We start from the raw sequence: 18,686 nt of genomic DNA on the forward strand, positions 1-18,686 counted from the left end.
ACTCTTGCACCAACCTTTGAACATAACAATGAAGCTGAAAAAATGTAGTTGTGCACCAGCACCGCAATTCCATTACTTTTTATCATGGCTTACCTTGGTGTGGTTTGCAAAGTGCTTCAGAAAGATGAGGAAATCTGTTTCGTGCACCCATCCTGATTTATTTCCACTACCAGTACTTCCTACTGGTCCATCTCTGACACAGAGGTCTGCATAATGTATGTGTTGGAACACAAACAGTGGAGGAATTGTGTTGCCAATGGCATTAACCGCATATACAAATGCGACCAGTGAACCTCTCTCTGCTGATGTCGTTGCCCCAACTTGTTTAATATAAGTTAAAGTAATAGTGTGGTTAGTTGTAACATCTGCGTTATTGTTACAACTAACCCAGACTGTTGCTGTTACAACTGACCCAGACTCCTATAGCCATGAACTAGCTAACATTACAGCCAACGGCTAAAACATTAGCACTAAAGACCTACACAGAATATATCCCCAACATAATTTAAGTTTGATGAGTTTAACTGCAAAGCAGATAATGCTATTAGAAATTGAAATAAAGTAGAAATACTTACTTTTTGGCATACAAATTACTTTTTTTTCATGTTAAATTGTCTGTGTTTGACAAAATGTGCTAATTTTTCACATGTGATAGCAGAACTGAATTGGGCATGTACAGGATGAGTCACATCATTTGAAACTTAGCCCTGATTGGAGAAATTGGAAGTGTTACAACTGACCCACGTTACAACTATCCCCGGTCTCTCCTACCTCTTTAGGAAACTATAGGGCAGCCTTTTTTTTGGTTCGGGATAGGAAAATACTATAAGCTAAAGGAGAATATTGCAGCCATCTTTGCCATCGTTTAACAATAACGGAGACTTTCAGAGCTGTTCAGACTGAACACTGCTTTAGTTTGATCATGTCAGATTCTAACACTTGCCTGGATTTATTAAAAGGCTTTACTGTGTCTTTTCATTGAATCAATAATGAACAGATGCTGTTTAGTCAAGCGCTATAGAGTGCACCATCCCAGAAGATTGTTTCTTGTGAGAGAAGAACAACTTAACATGCATGAATTTCTTTTCTTTCTTTAATTTTTTTTCTGTCATATACTAAAACTTGCTGATGAGTGACAACCATGTGACCTTTTTTGCACTAGCAGGAATGAACAGCATTAGAATCTGTCACTGTGTTCTGAGCTTCATGGGGACTGTGTAATTTTTAGACTACTTGTCTCCACGGCCACTGCCGGTGTGAAGAAATCAAAACTTCAGACCCTGAGCAATGAATAAGAAGAAGGTATGATGAGTCACTGTGGTGTTTCACCTACCTGCAGAATTATCAAATACTTCAACCTTCAAGTTCTTTGAAGGCTGAAGGACATTTGAAATGCAATTGCAGTTTGCATGCACTCATCATGGGCACGAATGTGATGGTAATTTGGGGCTTTTACGGATTTCTGTTCATTTTCCAGGTTGGAATGATTGTTCAGTAGACATCTTTAATGAATTTATTTTGGATTTTTACTTTTGACCCTGTGCGGGTCAAAAGTTTACATACAGGCTCAAATTTATACAGACATCCCCACTAACGTAGTTAAATGTCTTTTGGCAAGTTGCACCTCGCCCAGGCATTTTTGGAAGTCAACAAAATTCTAGTATAATTCTGGCTTGTTGGCAGAATTAATAGAGTCCATGTAAACTGGCTGGTTTCCTGGCACACACCTGGCTTTTAAGTATAGTCCACAAATCTTCAGTAGAGTCGAGGTTGGGGCTTTGGAGAGGCAATTCCAGACACTAAATTGTCTTAATGGGTTTTATAAACAGCTTCCCAGATCCTCGGTTTAAACAATTGCACTTAACTGCAGTTTATTCAGATTTGACATCATTTGGCCAAAGTTTGGAAAACACAAAACAAATTGTCACCCTGAAATAAGAAGAAATTGGTTAGGATGTTCAGGAACACCCGGGAACCACCAAGGCGCAAGCCAGCCACTAACCGGAAACTGCTGGAACACCGATGTCACTGTCCACAGTGAAGTGAGATAAAGCACGCACAAAAATAACGTTTCTGGAATAGCTCAACCCTTTTGAGAATTTGTGGACTATGCTTAAAGGCTTATATTAAACAATACAATTTCACAAATACCAGCTTGAAACTTAATTAATAATAAACTTTGAAAGAAAATGATAGCATCTGGCACCTGGCAGCTTTCATCTTAGATGAATCTAGTTCATAGGCAGTGGTTTTTGTCTGTGAATTAAGGTGATCTGACCTCAATGAGTTTCAGTTGTCTTATGCAAGCAGGCTGCATGATGAGTGTTTTTTACTGATAGACTCACTGATGCAGACACAATGAGGCTTTTACAGATCAGGTCACAACTAAACAGTAACACATGAGTCGGTGCTCAGTGATGATGTTTTTTAATTTACTGCAGCCCATTGAATGTTTTAGAGCGACACTGTTAAAATATTTCTGATAACATGCTAAAAACCTCCAGTTCACCTTTACAAATATCATCGTCTGACATTTCCTGATTTTAAAAAGCACCCAAATTAGATAATAATAAATATATAATGAACTGAAGAATACCAAAATTGAAAAGAAGCAAAAAGAGCAGGAAGGAAAACTAGAACAAGATGCATGACAAAACTAAACTTTAAAAAGCACAACAACAAAGTAGCAAACTACCGTACATGAAAGCAGAGACAGAGGAACACGAGCACAGAAGGCACAAGAAAATCAAGATGCTGAAAGCACTAAGAACACAACAAAACGAGCAAAACAACAGGACCATGACCAAAGTCCTCGGTTAAATTCTATAATTTGGACACTGGAGGTGTTAACAAATGCTTTTTCAGATAAACAATGAGGCTGTATTAGTAGTTACGCACTGATATGCATTAGTATGCACAGCAATTGAGTTTCAAACAACTCCTCTGCAAAATCAGGAGACTGATCTTTGTTTTTATCACCAACTTTTTTGACTCTTTGGAGTCACCTGTCTTTAAACAGGCCATACCCCCATCGTTACCTTTAAAAAATGATGTCAACTAATGCCAAGATTTTAAATGCTCACAATCTGCAGTTCATGGCTGTATTCACAATTTTTACTGTCAGGGACAATCACACATTTCAGATAATTTCTGTGTGATTCATTCTCCACTTGAAATTATTATTATTACTGCTTGACAGTTTGACAGTAACTGTCAGGCATTTATGTTTCAATTGTGTTTTGCTCTGGTTTTGTTTGATTTTGTTCATATTTGTTCAGTGTTCATGGGTCATAACTGATCAGTGATCATCCATACGTACACATTCAAGTGGACCTGAAGACCAGGTCAGCTGAAATTATTTAACCTGGAGGTCATGAAAGACTCTCCTGGGTCTGCTCAGTGATGACTTAAAGTTACTACTAATACAAAAGTCCAAGACTTTTCTATTTGACATGATTATCTTCACTAGATAATGGCAATTTTCTCTATTTTATGTCTCACCCAGAGAAACCCACAAGGATAATAATCAGTGTAATGTGCCAGCTCAGTAATCAGGCTTATCCTGGTGCAACAATATTGTTTGATAATACATATCAGGCCCATAATGAGTTCCTTTTGTAATACAAATGAACTGCACGTGTCTATAAAACAAAGCACAAACAGTGTAAGAGGGATTTACAGATGAATTTTTATATATAAATCTCCACTGTGACTCTGAATTGGATAAGGAAAAGATGGATGGTTGGATGAATCTGCATTCATAAATCACTTTGCAAACCTTTCATAAAGGTTGTCTTTCTATAAAGAAGCACCAATTAATGTTTTTTACTCTCTTAGACAAAAGGCAGGGCTGTCCAGGACAAACAATTAATAAATCCTGAAGTTCCACCTGTTAAAAACCTGAGTGATTTCTATTAAAAATTAGATGGAAGGAAAAAATACCTTCTTCTGTTTACTCTGTGCAACTGTCAGATTTACAGTAATGCTCTTTATTCAGGATTGTCTGGATAACTGCAAGCATACTATAACGATGCCTGTAACCTATTACTAACAAAAACCTGAAACCCCTGATAGGAGTAAATATCTGCAACACTGTGTACATGCAAAAATGGTCAGATACAACTCAAAGAGGTCTAGATAGGATTTAATGGCTCAGACTCTGTGATGGTGGTGCATGTTGATTATCCTCGCTGTTCTCTCAGGGTCACCGAAATGAAAAGAGCTAGCACACTGCCTCCATTAAATACCTTGTTGTAACCTGTTACTCAGAACTGAACAACACGCACAATAATGGCATATCTCACAAATGAAAATAGGGCCCCTGAGGATATAAAGTTAGTTGGATAAAAGCCATGTGTTTTCCTAAAAAAAGAGAAAAGAAAGAAAGAAAAAAAGACATGTTTTTCATAACCAAAGAAGAAAATACCACTCATTTCTAAGTGGAAATGTTTCTTAATTGAAGAAAAAGGAGATGCTTAAAAAAAAATCGAACCATGCCAGGTAGAGGACCCGAATGATCCAACATAAACACAGACACAATACAGAAAAATTCTCTTACCTGTAGCATTGAGAAAAGTAGTTGATATTTTACATTTCAATTTCACAAATGACAACAGCGCTTCTCAGAACACGATGTTAGTTGGATAAAAGCTCCTCATTTGTCTAATCTTATCTTTCTTGTTAGCAGTCGGATATCAATTCAGTTCTTAATCGCGCAGTCGTGTCCTGAGAGCAGTGGCCAAACAACCTTCAAGGTTGTTTGTGGTGCACAATGGTACATCAGAACCTATTGAGTGAAGTGCAGATGCTTGTCACAGCAGTCAGGGTTGTTCAGCCTTGGTGAATAATAAAGGCAGCTGAAATCTGCTGAGTCTACAGCATGTTTATCAGCACAATTCAGAGTATTTTGTCTGAATGATGTTCATAGTAGCTGCAGTGAATTCACGAAGCAGGAGTGCTTTCAGTAAATATGAAAGGTTAACCGTTAATCCACAAGCTCTCAATTAAGCCCTGCTGAGTGACTGGTGATCATATTATAGAACATAGTGTTGTTACTTACAGCATAAATTAAGCCACAGTAAAACATTGTACCATGTATGTTATAAAAACTAGAGTTTATAGATAAGTTAAAAGACCTTAAAAGAGATCTTAATTGTCCTTTATTAAAAAAAAAGTAACCAAAAATGTATGTTTGGGTGAAAAAAAGTGCTACAACAATTCAACTGTAAGTCACATATGATACCAAAATGATGGTCTTACAGCATAAGAATTACTTAATTGATTAGAATTATAGAGGCACTTTAATGTTATGGGGAAAACACTTCTGTGCTAACACAATAATAATTTCATTTTTAAGGATATGATAACATAATGAATGCCCATCTTGAAAAATTAGGTCTAAGGATGTGACATTATGACAGTTCGGGGATTTAGTGGGATATAGACTCGCACCACTACACATGCTTGAAGTTCATAAATAGATAAATATTCATAATTACCATTATGTTTAGTACCACTGTTGATACTGACAACTATAATGTAGCGAATGTTGCCAGACCATCTAGAATTTATTGTCTAGGGACTAAGTCTACATTGGAATTTGGGATCCTGGACAGATAAAAGTACAATCTCCAGTTATTTGTAAATAAAAAATGCCCTGGGGGAGAAGAAAAAAGGAAGAAGGAGAAAACAAAGTTGGTAAAACAGGGAGGGGGGTGTCAGGAAAGTTTCAAGCTGACTTAATTATTCACAAGGGGTCAAGCCTGCAGGTTGTTGTATGTTGCTGCGTGTTTGATTTGGCAGATTTACTTTATATCAGATGATCTTCCTGACACAGACCTGAAGGGAATTATGTGTCACCCAAGGCTTCAACTGGAGATCTTTCACTTTATGATTTTTGATTTTTAAACCCTAGCTCCAGCTCCCATGTTGCAGTATGATAAATATTTGTAAAATATCCTACCTTTTTATGCAGATGATACGCAGTAATATTTTCCTCTGATGATCAAAACCCCTGTTCACAAATTAATAAGCAGCATTGATTGACTGCTGGATATCTAGAAGCCTTTTAGAACTGGACAGAGACAAGGACATAGTCCAAAAAGTCTGCAAAAGTAAATTTGTTCATACTTACTATTCCTTCATCTGAAAACAGTGGATAAGGCAGGAAACCTGGCATTTTGTTTGACAAATTAATAAAGTCAACAAGCAAAGTAATCCTGTCCTTAGACAGCACAGCTTCTCATCTGCAATGAATATATGTATCCATCCTTCACATTATTGCCATCTTGTGGCCATGCTGTCGCTGAAAGCTGTGCTTGTTTCAATCTCACAGAAAACTGCAGCTATTTTGAGGGCGTGGCCATGTGCTGTTAACTAGTGGTGTGGGATACTGCATATTTTGGTATCGATCCGATACCAAGTAAATACGAGTCAGTGTCGCTGATACCGATACTTTTCAATAAACAAGCTGGATGCGTCATTGAACTGCTAAATCTCAATTAATTTTCATGACCTTAAGTGTTTTTGTGATGTTTCCTTTTTCAATATTAGCATTATTATTACTATGGCTGGCAGCGGGAGAGCTGCAGCCGTTGAATGTGGTGTTACAGCAACTGTGTGACTATTGTAAGAATAAATGATGCTGCGATGCATGAAAATGCCATCGGGTCTGCCGTGGTGGTTTACAGTTATCAATTTTTTATTTATTTATTTTTTAGAAAAATCTTTTTAAAAAACCCCCCAGTAAACTAATTAAAACAAACAAGTACTGTTGAGAAACCATAATACAAAAGTTATAATTAAAATTCTCAACAGCAAAAACAACTGGTGAAAATATAATTGATATGTAAACAACTTAACAACCCCCAAAGTGTCTAAATCACGTCAGGTGACGGCATAACATCTAAACACGGGGGGGGGGGGGGAGTGTGCCTAAACTGCAGGTATATGAATGTAAACTAATGGGAGATCAGCATGTGAGGCAAGCTGCTGCCAGTCTGCTTTGACTGCTCTGGGATCAGTTACAATCTACGCTTCATACAGAAACACAGCTAGCATTAGCAAGTAAAACATCTTCAGTGATTCAGCATCGTTAGCTCTTGCTAACCACCTTGGCCAACAACAACTAACAATTTCTTTAGTACATTAGCACGGAAACCATGATGGGGAGAACAGCTCGGATCCTTTTCGGTCTAATAAAACTGATTAAAACAGTACATCTGTAACTTGCTCAGTGTCTATAATCCAATTAGACCTCTCAGGTCATCAGATGCACATCTTTTAACTATCCCAGAATTAGATCTCAGTGTGCTGAGGATGCTTAAAGTTGCTGTGTTCCTGTTCTTTGGAACGAGCTGTCTGCTGATCTGAGGTCAATGACAACCGTCTCACAGGTCTGTGTGTCAGCATTGATTTGTATTTCTCTGTAACATTTTATTATTATTGCCTTTACGTCATTGTAGACCTACGCAGGTTTTTAAGTGTACATGTAAAAACCTTTTAAACGTACATAAATAAAAGTGACACTGACATTGACGCTACACTATGGAGCCACTACTAAACAAAAAAAAAACATAATGATGACAAAAATGATCACCAGATTTTGTGTGATCTATTCTGTGGATTCACCCATTCAAGCACAGAAACATACAAAACCTGCTCAAACTAACGATACCTACACTGTATAATGGGGTTGTGTAAATTTTACCTCTTGGCCACATGTGATATGTACGCCTCAAATGGTGATGATGAGTTTCTGAGTGACTTAATTTATCAAAGAGTGCATTTTATCAAAAGTAAATCGATATATTTCATATTACCTGACTTATGATAATTGTAAAACTATGTTGGTTCTGTGCACCAGTGTATTCACATTTACCTTTGTCATGCAACTGTTAAGTAAGTAAGTAAGTAAGTAAGGCAATATTAGCCAAATTGTATGAGCTTGAGCTCCTAATATGTGTGAGAACAATTTTTTAAAGCCAAAAATCACAAATTATGATGGGGCACCATTAGGGTCCAAGGTTAGCAGTACATTGACTTTGAGGGTTAACAAAAATTTTATTTATCAATAACATTAGGTAAACACTTCATATCCAGACACTTTCATAATCATGTTCAGTTGAGAAGGCTATAAATCTAATATTTTTTCATTAAAGATGAACTGCTGCCAGCTGTCAGCTAGTAATTATGATTGAACTAAAGGCAAAAAGCTACCCTAGAAGTCCAAAACACACAAAGTCTGTCTAGCAGCTCTCGGTGACTAACTCTTTTTTATTTGTTTATCAATCTATTTTTTACTGAGGTGTAGAAACAATTTCTGCAAACATCTTCCATAAAAAGGAAAAAAAGTAATTTGTTTTCTACACTACCTTCTGTTCACATTCCGTATATGTAAAGTGAGAATATATAAATATACACCTCAATCAACTCTTAATGTAAACAGACTGAACAGGAAAATCACTCCACAGCTTCCAGCAGATCTCCTGATATGGCTGACCCAACAGAGCACTGGAAACATAAACATCCCTTTTTTAAGTAACATCATAATTACACTTAACTTAAAAAGGAACATTTTAATGAAACACTTGAAAGGTCCAAACTCATTGTGAAGCCCACAGAATTTGGATGCTGATAAAAGCTGCGTGGTCAGAGTGAAGAGGTCAGAGCCAAATGGATGGACTCGGCTATATAGTCCAGGTTGCGGCAGTTGATTGCGCTCACGTTTAGACATCCGCCGGGAAGCAGGTACACCCGTCTCCTGTTTGACAGAAATTCTACTTGCTCACCTAAAAAGGCCAAAAAACAGTCACAAAAAAGCAAAATCATGAAAGCTCATCAGTGTATCAACCTATGTTATTGTCATGTGAAGAAAAGCTCTGTTTAAAACATGAATGCTACATAAAATATATCTTCAGCAGTTAAGTTTTCAAGTTATATTTTTTGAACCAAACTAAAATCACAAACAGCAATTCAATGTAGACTGATCAGGGTTATGGCCTTCGTATAAGCCATATGTGTGCATAATGTGTGCGATTGAATAAGTGCATCAGACACTGATAAACTTTATGAATACATTAAAAAATTGTGTTGCAAATGCCAATTAGCTGTTTCAAAGGATCTTCCAGAGAATCGCGGCAAAGCAAGAGCTGAGAAAACTAATTATGAACATCAGACAGCATTTATGTTGTCCTTGTTCGAGGCTGATGCAGTGAATCATTTGTCCTTCTAGATTGTGAGAAACATAATTCTAAAAAAAAATTGAGAGGAGGGCTGAAACAGTGCTTTTCAGTTTTTACCATTTAACCCTGTGCAGCAAAAGAGTCCACCTTGTTGAGTCAGATGGTCCCAGCGACCAGGAGTTCCCAAAAGCCTCAGCTTCTCTCTTAAAATGGCTCTGATCAGCATACACCTTTCAACAATGTGCTTAACCTCTCCCTGCCTGGGGAACACAGTGAGAAAAATATATATATAATTCAATATCTGCACTATGAAAAATGAGGGTGGAAAGGGGCGTGTATGCATAACATCAAGAGACATACAACACATGTACTGATAAAACAGCAACAGCTAATGTCCGGGCCAAATTCTTCAAATGCCAGATCATTTGCAGCATGTCTCACCACTCAACAAGATGGGCTGAGTTACTGAGCACTGTGGTGACAACATGTGCTCCTCCTACGGATGGCCTGGCCCACAGTGATCTCACTATTTTGTCAGCCTGAGACCGCACGGGCAGCAGGACGGAGTTCTGCTTTAAGACGCACAGGAGGTGTCCAACAGCTTCACCTGGTGAAGGAAACAATATGAGCTCAACGTGAAGAAATCTACAGAATGTCCCAGCAGCAGTGAAGTAACGTTATGCTCTGCTGAAAAGAAATGCTTTGCATCAGTATACACCGCAAGCCTGTCAGGTTTTTCCATTTTTTCTGGTAAATATTCACTGGGTCACAAATGAAAGATTGCAAAGATGCTTTTGGATGCACATGAAGCAGGTTTAGTTGCCACTTTTTTGATTCTTTCTAACTTGTGTTTAAAAGATGAGCGCAGAAAAACAGCACATTTCATTTTCGACATTTCATCCCAGAGCCAATTACGAAGATCAGAGGAGCCCTTTCTAAAAACATGAACTCCCCTGGAAACATGATTTGCAAAAGACTCTAATGAGGACATATGCATTTTTATTTTTCACAGGTACTTTCAGCTGCTCCCTTATTTCCCAAGGGGTCGCCGCAGCAGATGGATCTGCAAGTTTGATTTAGCATAGATTTGAAACCGGATGCAACCCTCCCATTTATCTGAGCGTGGGACCGGCACAAGGAGTACACTAGCTTGTGACCCCCTGCGGCTGTTTTGTTTTTCTCCTCCCTCCTTCACATGTAAGCAAATGTGTTAACCTCTGCATTTTTATGTTTTAGTCAAATTATATTAAAACCAGAAATAAAGTTTAATGTTGCAAACAAGCGCCAACTCTCTCCAAGTGTGAAGGCTGCAAGTCCAACAACAGCAATTTTTTCCCTTTTTTGTTTCTTATTTATTTATATTCTTACTCACTTCTTCAACTCACACAACACGGAGAGGGTGCTCTTCTGACAGGTTAGGTGAAGAAAAAGTCAGGGAATGCAGCAACAATCCACAGTCCCTGGAGCACACTGGATAAATTTGATCTCATGCACTCAGCATAGTAAAGCTTGGCCTTTAAATATTTTTCCTCTCTATGGCTACTGAAGTCTGCCTTTTTCTGATGACGATTATGGTTCAAAGATAAGTAAAGAGGTGCTCTTGTCAATTACCTTGAGTCGGTTCATTCAGAAAAGAAAGAGTTCAAACTGACTTGTATCAGCTCCAGGCAGCGCAGTTGTTTTCTCACCGCAGAGTGCAGTGTTCGTTTGTGCAATAAGCACATTTTGATAGGTGTGGCCCCTTCAGTGCACATACGTTCTCACCATATAGTCCAAAGCAATGGGAAAATGACTGAGCGCAGAGAAGCTCCATTCCCAGCGATGCACAGTGCTGCACAGGCCAAGCATCACGCTCCATGTCTCCACAGCAGAGTGCCTGTGTAGGCAGCAAGAGGAAGGGGAAAAGTCTACGGCTCTGTTGAAAAACAGTGTCAGGAGAGCAAATTAAATTAAGTATGAGTGAAAAGCTGCTTGTCTGATAAAAATAATTTCAGCTTCTGTCGGAGAGCATAAATGCACAAGTTAGTTACCGTAATGAGCCGTGTAATCACAGCCCATTGACTCTGAGAGAGGTCTGCTCCGGTCGGGTAGTGGGCAGACGCTGACAGAACAACAACACTGTGCTCAGGAGCACTCTCCAAATCCTCCAGAAGCCTCTCCAAACAAATGCCCCGCTGCTTGTCATCCCAGTAATAATACTCACGGATCTCTTGGATCCCTGTTGCCTGGAAGATACCAGCCAATGAGTCTGCAGGGAGGATCAAGACAAAACATTATACTGGCTTATTAGATATAAAAGCAGTACCAACCCCTAAAGATCAATGACACTTTTGTCCGCAGCATGTACACTCACAAGAAAAGTATGTGAACCAGGATTTATGAATTAATTACTCAAAAAATGTGGTCTGATCTTCATCTAAGTAATAACTAGTGACCGATGGAGCCTAACTTAATCAGTGTAATACAAGGCAAGCAGTTTCATATCTTTATTAAACACAATGAGTAATCACTCACAGCTCAGACTGAAAAAAGTAAGGCTCGGTTCAGTAACTCGTGGACTCACTTATGGCAGCAAAAGTCGGGGGATTGCTGTAGAGGAATTTGGAACCAATTATCCTTACAAAAAGGTTTCAGGCCATGACACAGCCATTAAGTTGAATGAATTTTATGTCCTTTATTTATGCATCTGCTTTCAATCATTCTCCTGTAAAATTTGACCAGTTTCCATTAAAGCTTACATTTTCAATTCTACTTCTGTGACAAAATTACACGGAAAATAATCAAATAACTTAAAAGTCAGCATTTTGGGAAGAAGTGTTTTATGAGTCTATGCTTAACGGCTGGGATGAGGTTTTGGTGTTGGAGTGTTCCTCCAAAGACAGCATATTTTGGCTCATCTGTCCGTTGAACATTGTCGCAAGTGTTGTGGATCATCTTAGATGACTGTGGTTTTATGTTACCACCATTATTATTCACTATTTTTCTTATTTTTCACAATTAAATAAAGATATAAGTCACAGAGCTCCATGCGGGCATTTTTCTATGACAGATATTTATCTAATGATGTGGAATCCTTGACATTTTGTCTCCTTTATGTATTCATTTTCAAAATCTTGTGTTGCTATGGAAACAGCGCTGATTGTTTACAAGACATACTCTTTTGTAATTATTGGTGTGTGTGTGTGTGTGTGTATATATATATATATATATATATATATATATATATATATATATATATATATATAAAATAAAGCCCTACACCCCGGCCCAGAAGAAGATACATAAGATTTGTTTTGAACTGTGTATTATGCAAGGCAACTTTAGAAGAGTCCAAAAATACAATTATGTAACTGGAAATGGGCATAATTGTTCCACTTTAAATGCTGTTCAGTAGAAGCGGTTTTTTATTTACCATCACAGGGGGAAGAGAGGTAAACCGGGCCACACCAGTCAGCACTGAGATCGTACCAGCACCTCAAGAGTTCAGCTCCAAGACGAACAGCAGCAGTAAAACCAGGAGTTTGGACACCTAACACCTGCAGCGAAAGCCAGGAAATACCAGCAGCAGAGTTTTTTGATATAAATGATGTTTGCTTGCTGATCTTCTATTGATTTATTCTGCAGTTACTTATAGTAACTGCAAATAACGTCTTTCCGAGTAATGACGGTGCTGACTGACTGCATGATCAGTCCTAGTTTTTGTTTTGTGCAAAACGAGGTTCAAATGAATTGAGCTGTCTGTGTGTAGCTGACATTACCTGGTTCTCCACTATAGCCCTAGAATGCTTCCCAAGGGCAACTTCTGTGGCTTTCCTGGTGAATTCTCTCAGTCCAAGAGAAGAGGGATACTCAGGATGAAGAGTGGGATCAGTGCTCAACTGCTGCTTTATTTTTCCAACCAGACGCAATTCAAAGGGTTTTCCCTCCTCGCTGTAATACTCTGCAAAAACATGTATTGCAAAGAACAGAATATATTTAATCTGACACAAAAATACAACGCACCCTCAGAGCCGAAAAACTGAAATTAAAATCCCTTTAATAATTGTGTTGCCTTCTAACAAGTGGCAACAAAGAGTTAAAATGTTTAAACAAGTGCAGTAGTATCTTAAGGTACAGATCATTTACTTGCAACATGCTCACGTAATTGTGGCCTTAGCAGCTATTGCACTGTATGCGTCAGCAAAGGCTGAGAAAATGAGGTACAAAGCGAGGCAAGAACTGAGTTTCTAGCAGCTATTTCAAGAAGGCTCACGCAGAGCTTCAGCTGCTCTCTATTAGGCTCAAAGTAGCTGATTAAAGTGGGAGCAAATGCAACCTCCAGGCTTTAAAAAGCCCCTTCAAACACCCACTGGTACAATCTCATGAATGCTTCCTGTTTTTAGCATTGACACAAAATATAAATGTTAAAGGCCATGACTGGCAATTAATGATTTTACTGAAAATCTTAATGTACTGCTCACCGGGCTTTCTATAAAGATATGAGTATACAGTGTCTGATGCACTGAATATCTTCTTCGGTGTATCTTATTACATTGAATAAGATACTGACTGGTGACCGGCGAACCAGTCCTCTGCTCAGATTAGAATCTGAGGAGGCTACACGGTGTATATAGCAGTATTTTTCTTTCTGCTCACATATTGCCTGCCATAATGCGGCTCACGTATTTCCAGCTACATTGCAGAACTGTGGAGGCACATTACATTATATGTGCAATAAAGCAAGCCTGTAACAAAAAACAAAACAAAAACAACAAAAATAATAATAATAAAAGCACCTATATTAGCATATGTTGTCTGTGTTAAATTATAACAGATGTACTTCACTAAATTCACATTTAAAAATCAAACTGCACTTTGTGGATAAAAGTTATATATCTACGTTTATTTATTTAAAAAGTAAGTATAAGTAAGTAAATATGTCATACAATGTCTGCATCTTTGATCTTCACATCTGTCGATAGCTGTTGTCTATATTAATGTAAGTTTGCTAAGTTTGGATCTGACTCATGAGATCATCAGTGCATTTGAGTAAAGTGTACGTTTGTAGTTAATGTAGTTACCACTAGAATAGTGGTTTAAAAAAACCTGCGGTATTTTTTTTAGGGGGGGGGGGGGGGGGGGAGGAGAGATTACTAACTACATAGAGATGACATAAGCATTTTTTAAAATTACATTAAAATTAAATTTGAAGTTGCACAACATTGTTTCTGTTTGAGTTATATTATCTATCTATCTATCTATCTATCTATCTATCTATCTATCTATCTATCTATCTATCTATCTATCTATCTATCTATCTATATAACGTGATAAGACTCACCTCTGCCTGCCAGATCAACTTTCCTGGCCTGGGTATCTCTGGCGAAGGCGGATAACAACCTTGTTTCGGGACTCACTGGTGCGTTGAGCGTATTGGTAAACAGTGGGCATTGACCTCCTGGGTCTCCATTTTGGCTGACCCCTTTTTCATCAGGGCTGCTGCCGGGTCGGCTCATCTCGGAGGCGGTCAGACAACTCAGACCGGCGGGAGCTGCGAACCTTTTGTTTGGGCACTGTTGCCAAGCTACAGCACATATTTGGATTCTGTGGCCCAGGCAACGGGGATGGATGAGTTTTGTCGCTCCCTAATGTGTGGCTCCGGTGAGTTTACTTTTGCCCTGACGGTAAGCCATCAAAGCCACTGGAAAAAGAAAGGATGAGCTATTATCAGTGAAGACCCAGATGCATCTTTAGCTTCTAACACCGACAACACGCTAGTCTAAAGCTCAGCTTTGTGTCCTTATTAAGGCTTGTTTGGGAGCTTGGCCCGTAGCCGCCATAAATTAGCCCTATTGCAATACACAAAAAAAAAAAAAAAAAAAAAAAAAAACACGAAGAAGTAAGCAAGAGGCTTGCTCATTAATTGTACAAGAGTGTTCTGTGTCGGTCATATATATCTGCAGATGAGGCTATTTCCTGCATCCATGGCTTCCACTCGTCCATTTCTTATATGTTTACTCAAATGCATTCATTTGATGACATTTATCCCACTATCATTTTCACAGATCAGACTAGTCTTAATGGTGGAGTTCATGTGTAATGTGAATTCATGAGAAATTAAAGTTCCATGTACAATTTTCCTCCTTGGAAACCAACTGAAATCCAGCGTGCAGTGTAAATCTCTTCAGGCTATTACTGTGCTCCTGCATAATACTGCTGGGAAATAGTGGTTTCCTTCCAGGCAGCGAACTAAGGAAAGAAAGCCATTTCCAGGGGATAAAGAGGTAGCAGTGAATATTGCATTAAATGAAATTGCAGAATCAAAGTAAACATCTGATGGAGGTGATAAGTGAGCCTGGCTTTGTAGTTCACTTTATGAAGCTGGAAATCACAGATAACTGCACTAGATGGCAGTAGATGGCCAAATCAGCCATCAACTCTTGTCAACTGGTTGACTTGGAGTTAAAGATGCTCTTGTCCAGCCTGTCCAGTCCTGGTTTTTATAGATTACATGACAACAACTTTCTTTTTTTTCCAGGAAAGAAATAGAAAAAGATTCCAAAAATGTAAGCTTTAGGTGGGGAATTGGATTCTGGTCTTTTCACACGGCTGTTAAATATTTTTATCCTTGCCCCGTTTTTTAAAAAACTCATTTATCTTTGTGTGGTTCTCACACAAAACACATCGGTACAGTCATTTTATCCCAGGGAATGACAACAAAAATTACACCTTTGACTTTGTCATTTGCTGGATATTTGAGCCTCCGGGTGTTATTGTTGAAGTTGGAATATTTCTGTGAAGTCAAATTGTTTCTGAATGCCGAGTTGGCCTCTGAAGCAAAAACGAACACACAGATAAAAGAAAGAAAATGTGACAGAGAAAGACATTTAGAAAGAAAGAAAACCCGACAACACTGTTGACTCCAACTCTGGGAAAAATATCTGGATTCTTAAATCTACTCCCGTCAAGAGGCTGTTAGTGAGAAAGGAAACGACACGTTAGAAGAAGCTCGGCTTGTGCCTTGATCACGCTCCCACGTTGTCAGGAAGAGTTCACGATAGTTTATTAAATTAAAGATGCAGCAGACACAATTAGATTTAAGAAACCTTATCTGGTGACTATTGATGTCCAAGCTTAGTGTCAAAGGTTTTTATTTTGTTTTGTTTTTTCATTTATCTGAAGCAGGTTCTAAAAATATCCTGAAGAAAACTGAGCTACACGTCTCAGACACTGGCTGTGGACTTACATGTGTAATTGAGAGTGAAAGTCATTTAAACTTCCAAGCAGATCCAAGACTGCCTCAGTCACATTTAATAGTAAAAGCAGAAGAAAAAAGAGGATTTTATTGAATTCATTTTCTTATGTAGAATATTTTCCTAATCAGATGTTCCGCCTCTGTTTTTATAGTCTTTTTGTTTCCTGTACTTGTATCTTATCAAACCCTCCCAGTCGTACTTTAAGTGGTGGCTTTTCCTTGAAAACTTTAGGATTGATTTCGGTCTGATACCACTCATGGAAAACATTGGAACAGGAATCAGCTGATAGGAATGTGGCTTCAGACAGGGCCATTATTTCCACTCTGAGTTGTTGTGTGGCTTTTTTTTTTCTCTCTCCGAATGATATTTTTGGTAGTCACACTGCCCGTCTGGCAGGGCTAATGTCAGTTTCGGCTTATTTTCAAATGTCTTACATTCTGCTCTTGGTTTATTTTTAAAGTCCCAAATCTTGTAAATTCCTCTCATAACACGGAGATATTGCCCGCTCAAACAGTAGCCAAGGCCAGAGATGACAGTGGTTTAGATAGTGGGAGGATTACTTAAAATAACATTTCAATAATGCATTGTTTAGATTTGTGTCTTGAGCTCACATCAACAGTAGTTTTACTTGCTCAGTGTTGTGGAACATGGAGTGAAGGTCGGGACCCTCAGGGCCTCCCAAGATAAATCCGAGGTGCCATAAGTAGATCAAAGGGTTAGGAAAAGGGGAACAAATATTCCTGTTCACAAAGCTGTTTATTTTTTCTGACTTTTTTTCCTTTTTTTCTTGTGAAAGTACTTAAAGTACTACACTTTCACATCTACAGCATCCCAAAAAAACCCACTTCAAATGAAGCCACCTATGAAGGACAAAAATAATTAAATCCCTCTTAAGTCATTGTCTGTGACGGTTACATACAGCAAAAGTTAATAATAATAATTATTATATTGTTACAGTCATTTGTTGTTTGCTTCCAGAATGGTGAGTTTGCACACACAGCACGCATGACCAATGTTACACAGTTTTAAAATACTTTATTTTTCAATGCAACAGATGATGTTATGTAAAATCACACCACAAGGTGCCTTATGACAATGAAGTAATACATAATGTGGGCAGAAGGTTTTCTGTGCGTGTGGACATTTCAGGGGACGGTGTTGGGCTTATACTGTGGCCACAAGCCAAAGAAAATAAACTAGCAGCACGGCATGTTGCATATGCTGCTGTGTTTACCTGCAGTTCGTAATACTGTACCTTGTACAAGGACATACCCACAAAAAGATTCTAGACAGCGTGATGTTTGAGGCATCCAGACGTAAGGTTCTGTCATCCATTATTCGTAGCCATGGCACAACTTAACATAGACATGGGCTTTTAAATCCCAGTTTCACTGTTGTGTGCATACAGACTCAAAATAGAAACATTAAGACTTTAAACCGAGACAAAAATGGAGTATTTCTATTCATAGTTCTTTGGTTAAGCTGATATTAAACTGTAAGGTTTTTGTAAAGAAAATGTTCCTACAGTGGAGACAGGCTTGCCAGAATGATCGCTTAGTCGAGTTTGCTACAGATTCAGTGTATCGTCATTACATAACTTACCAGATAATATACTGTACAAAAATTAGTTTATACTGACATTTTTGAAACCACAAGCCACGTGACACTGTGTCCATGTACTGGAATGCATTTCAGTGTTGATGTCAAACACTGTCAGTCTGGAGCAGAGAGCCTTTTTCCAAACAACACGTAGAGGACTCTGGGAGGTTCATCCGTGATGCCACCTAATCTCGGCTGTACGCCAACAAACAAACAACAACAACAACAACAACAACAACAACAAAAACAGTCACAGTGTTCCCATTCAGACCGAATCATCTGTTTCTCCACAGTCAATCCAGTCATGTCTTTGGGGCTAGCTTCATTCTGCTGTGCTTTTCAGGGTTTGGGATTGAACTTTTCTGTAGCTTTTCTTTGCTGTTTGGTCTCAGACTTTGCAGAAATCACAGTAACAGCTGGAAACGCATTTCACTCTTCATCTGTCCTGTTCCTGCAACGTGAATCTGAAAACAGATGGATATATTAGCATCCAGCGTTTCCGTGACAAAATCCATACCTATTGGTAAAATAGCATCGCATGGCATTTTGTTGTTTTAGGCTGTCTCTTAGTAATGAGAATAAAATGTCTAAATATGCCGCACCTGGGATTATGTCACTTGCATATTTTCGATTTTCATTTTGTTTGCTTTAAATAGAAGCCTTATCTGTA

The 18,686-nt window shown here is 38.4% G+C and overlaps 2 protein-coding genes across 2 annotated transcripts in view; both read right to left on the reverse strand.

The window, feature by feature from the left end:
* Nucleotides 1–8,052: 8,052 nt before the first annotated feature.
* Nucleotides 8,053–14,697, reverse strand: got1l1 (glutamic-oxaloacetic transaminase 1 like 1). Its single transcript, XM_080894549.1, has 8 exons — nucleotides 14,503–14,697; nucleotides 12,941–13,122; nucleotides 12,595–12,718; nucleotides 11,213–11,430; nucleotides 10,947–11,097; nucleotides 9,624–9,789; nucleotides 9,300–9,442; nucleotides 8,053–8,789 (listed from the first exon to the last, which is right to left on the reverse strand). The coding sequence occupies exons 1-8, from the start codon at nucleotides 14,675–14,677 to the stop codon at nucleotides 8,650–8,652; spliced, it is 1,299 nt and encodes a 432-aa protein (XP_080750675.1). The 5' UTR covers nucleotides 14,678–14,697; the 3' UTR covers nucleotides 8,053–8,649.
* Nucleotides 14,698–17,441: 2,744 nt separating this feature from the next.
* adrb3a (adrenoceptor beta 3a) overlaps nucleotides 17,442–18,686 on the reverse strand; it is an 11,038-nt gene continuing 9,793 nt past the window's right edge. Inside the window, exon 2 of the mRNA XM_080895149.1 lies at nucleotides 17,442–18,480. Within this exon, the coding sequence (XP_080751275.1) occupies nucleotides 18,453–18,480 (28 nt within the window). The 3' untranslated portion in view covers nucleotides 17,442–18,452. The remainder of the gene's footprint in view (nucleotides 18,481–18,686) is intronic.

This window comes from Rhamphochromis sp. 'chilingali' (assembly GCF_963969265.1).
Source record: "Rhamphochromis sp. 'chilingali' genome assembly, chromosome: 10".
Taxonomy (NCBI): domain Eukaryota; kingdom Metazoa; phylum Chordata; class Actinopteri; order Cichliformes; family Cichlidae; genus Rhamphochromis; species Rhamphochromis sp. 'chilingali'.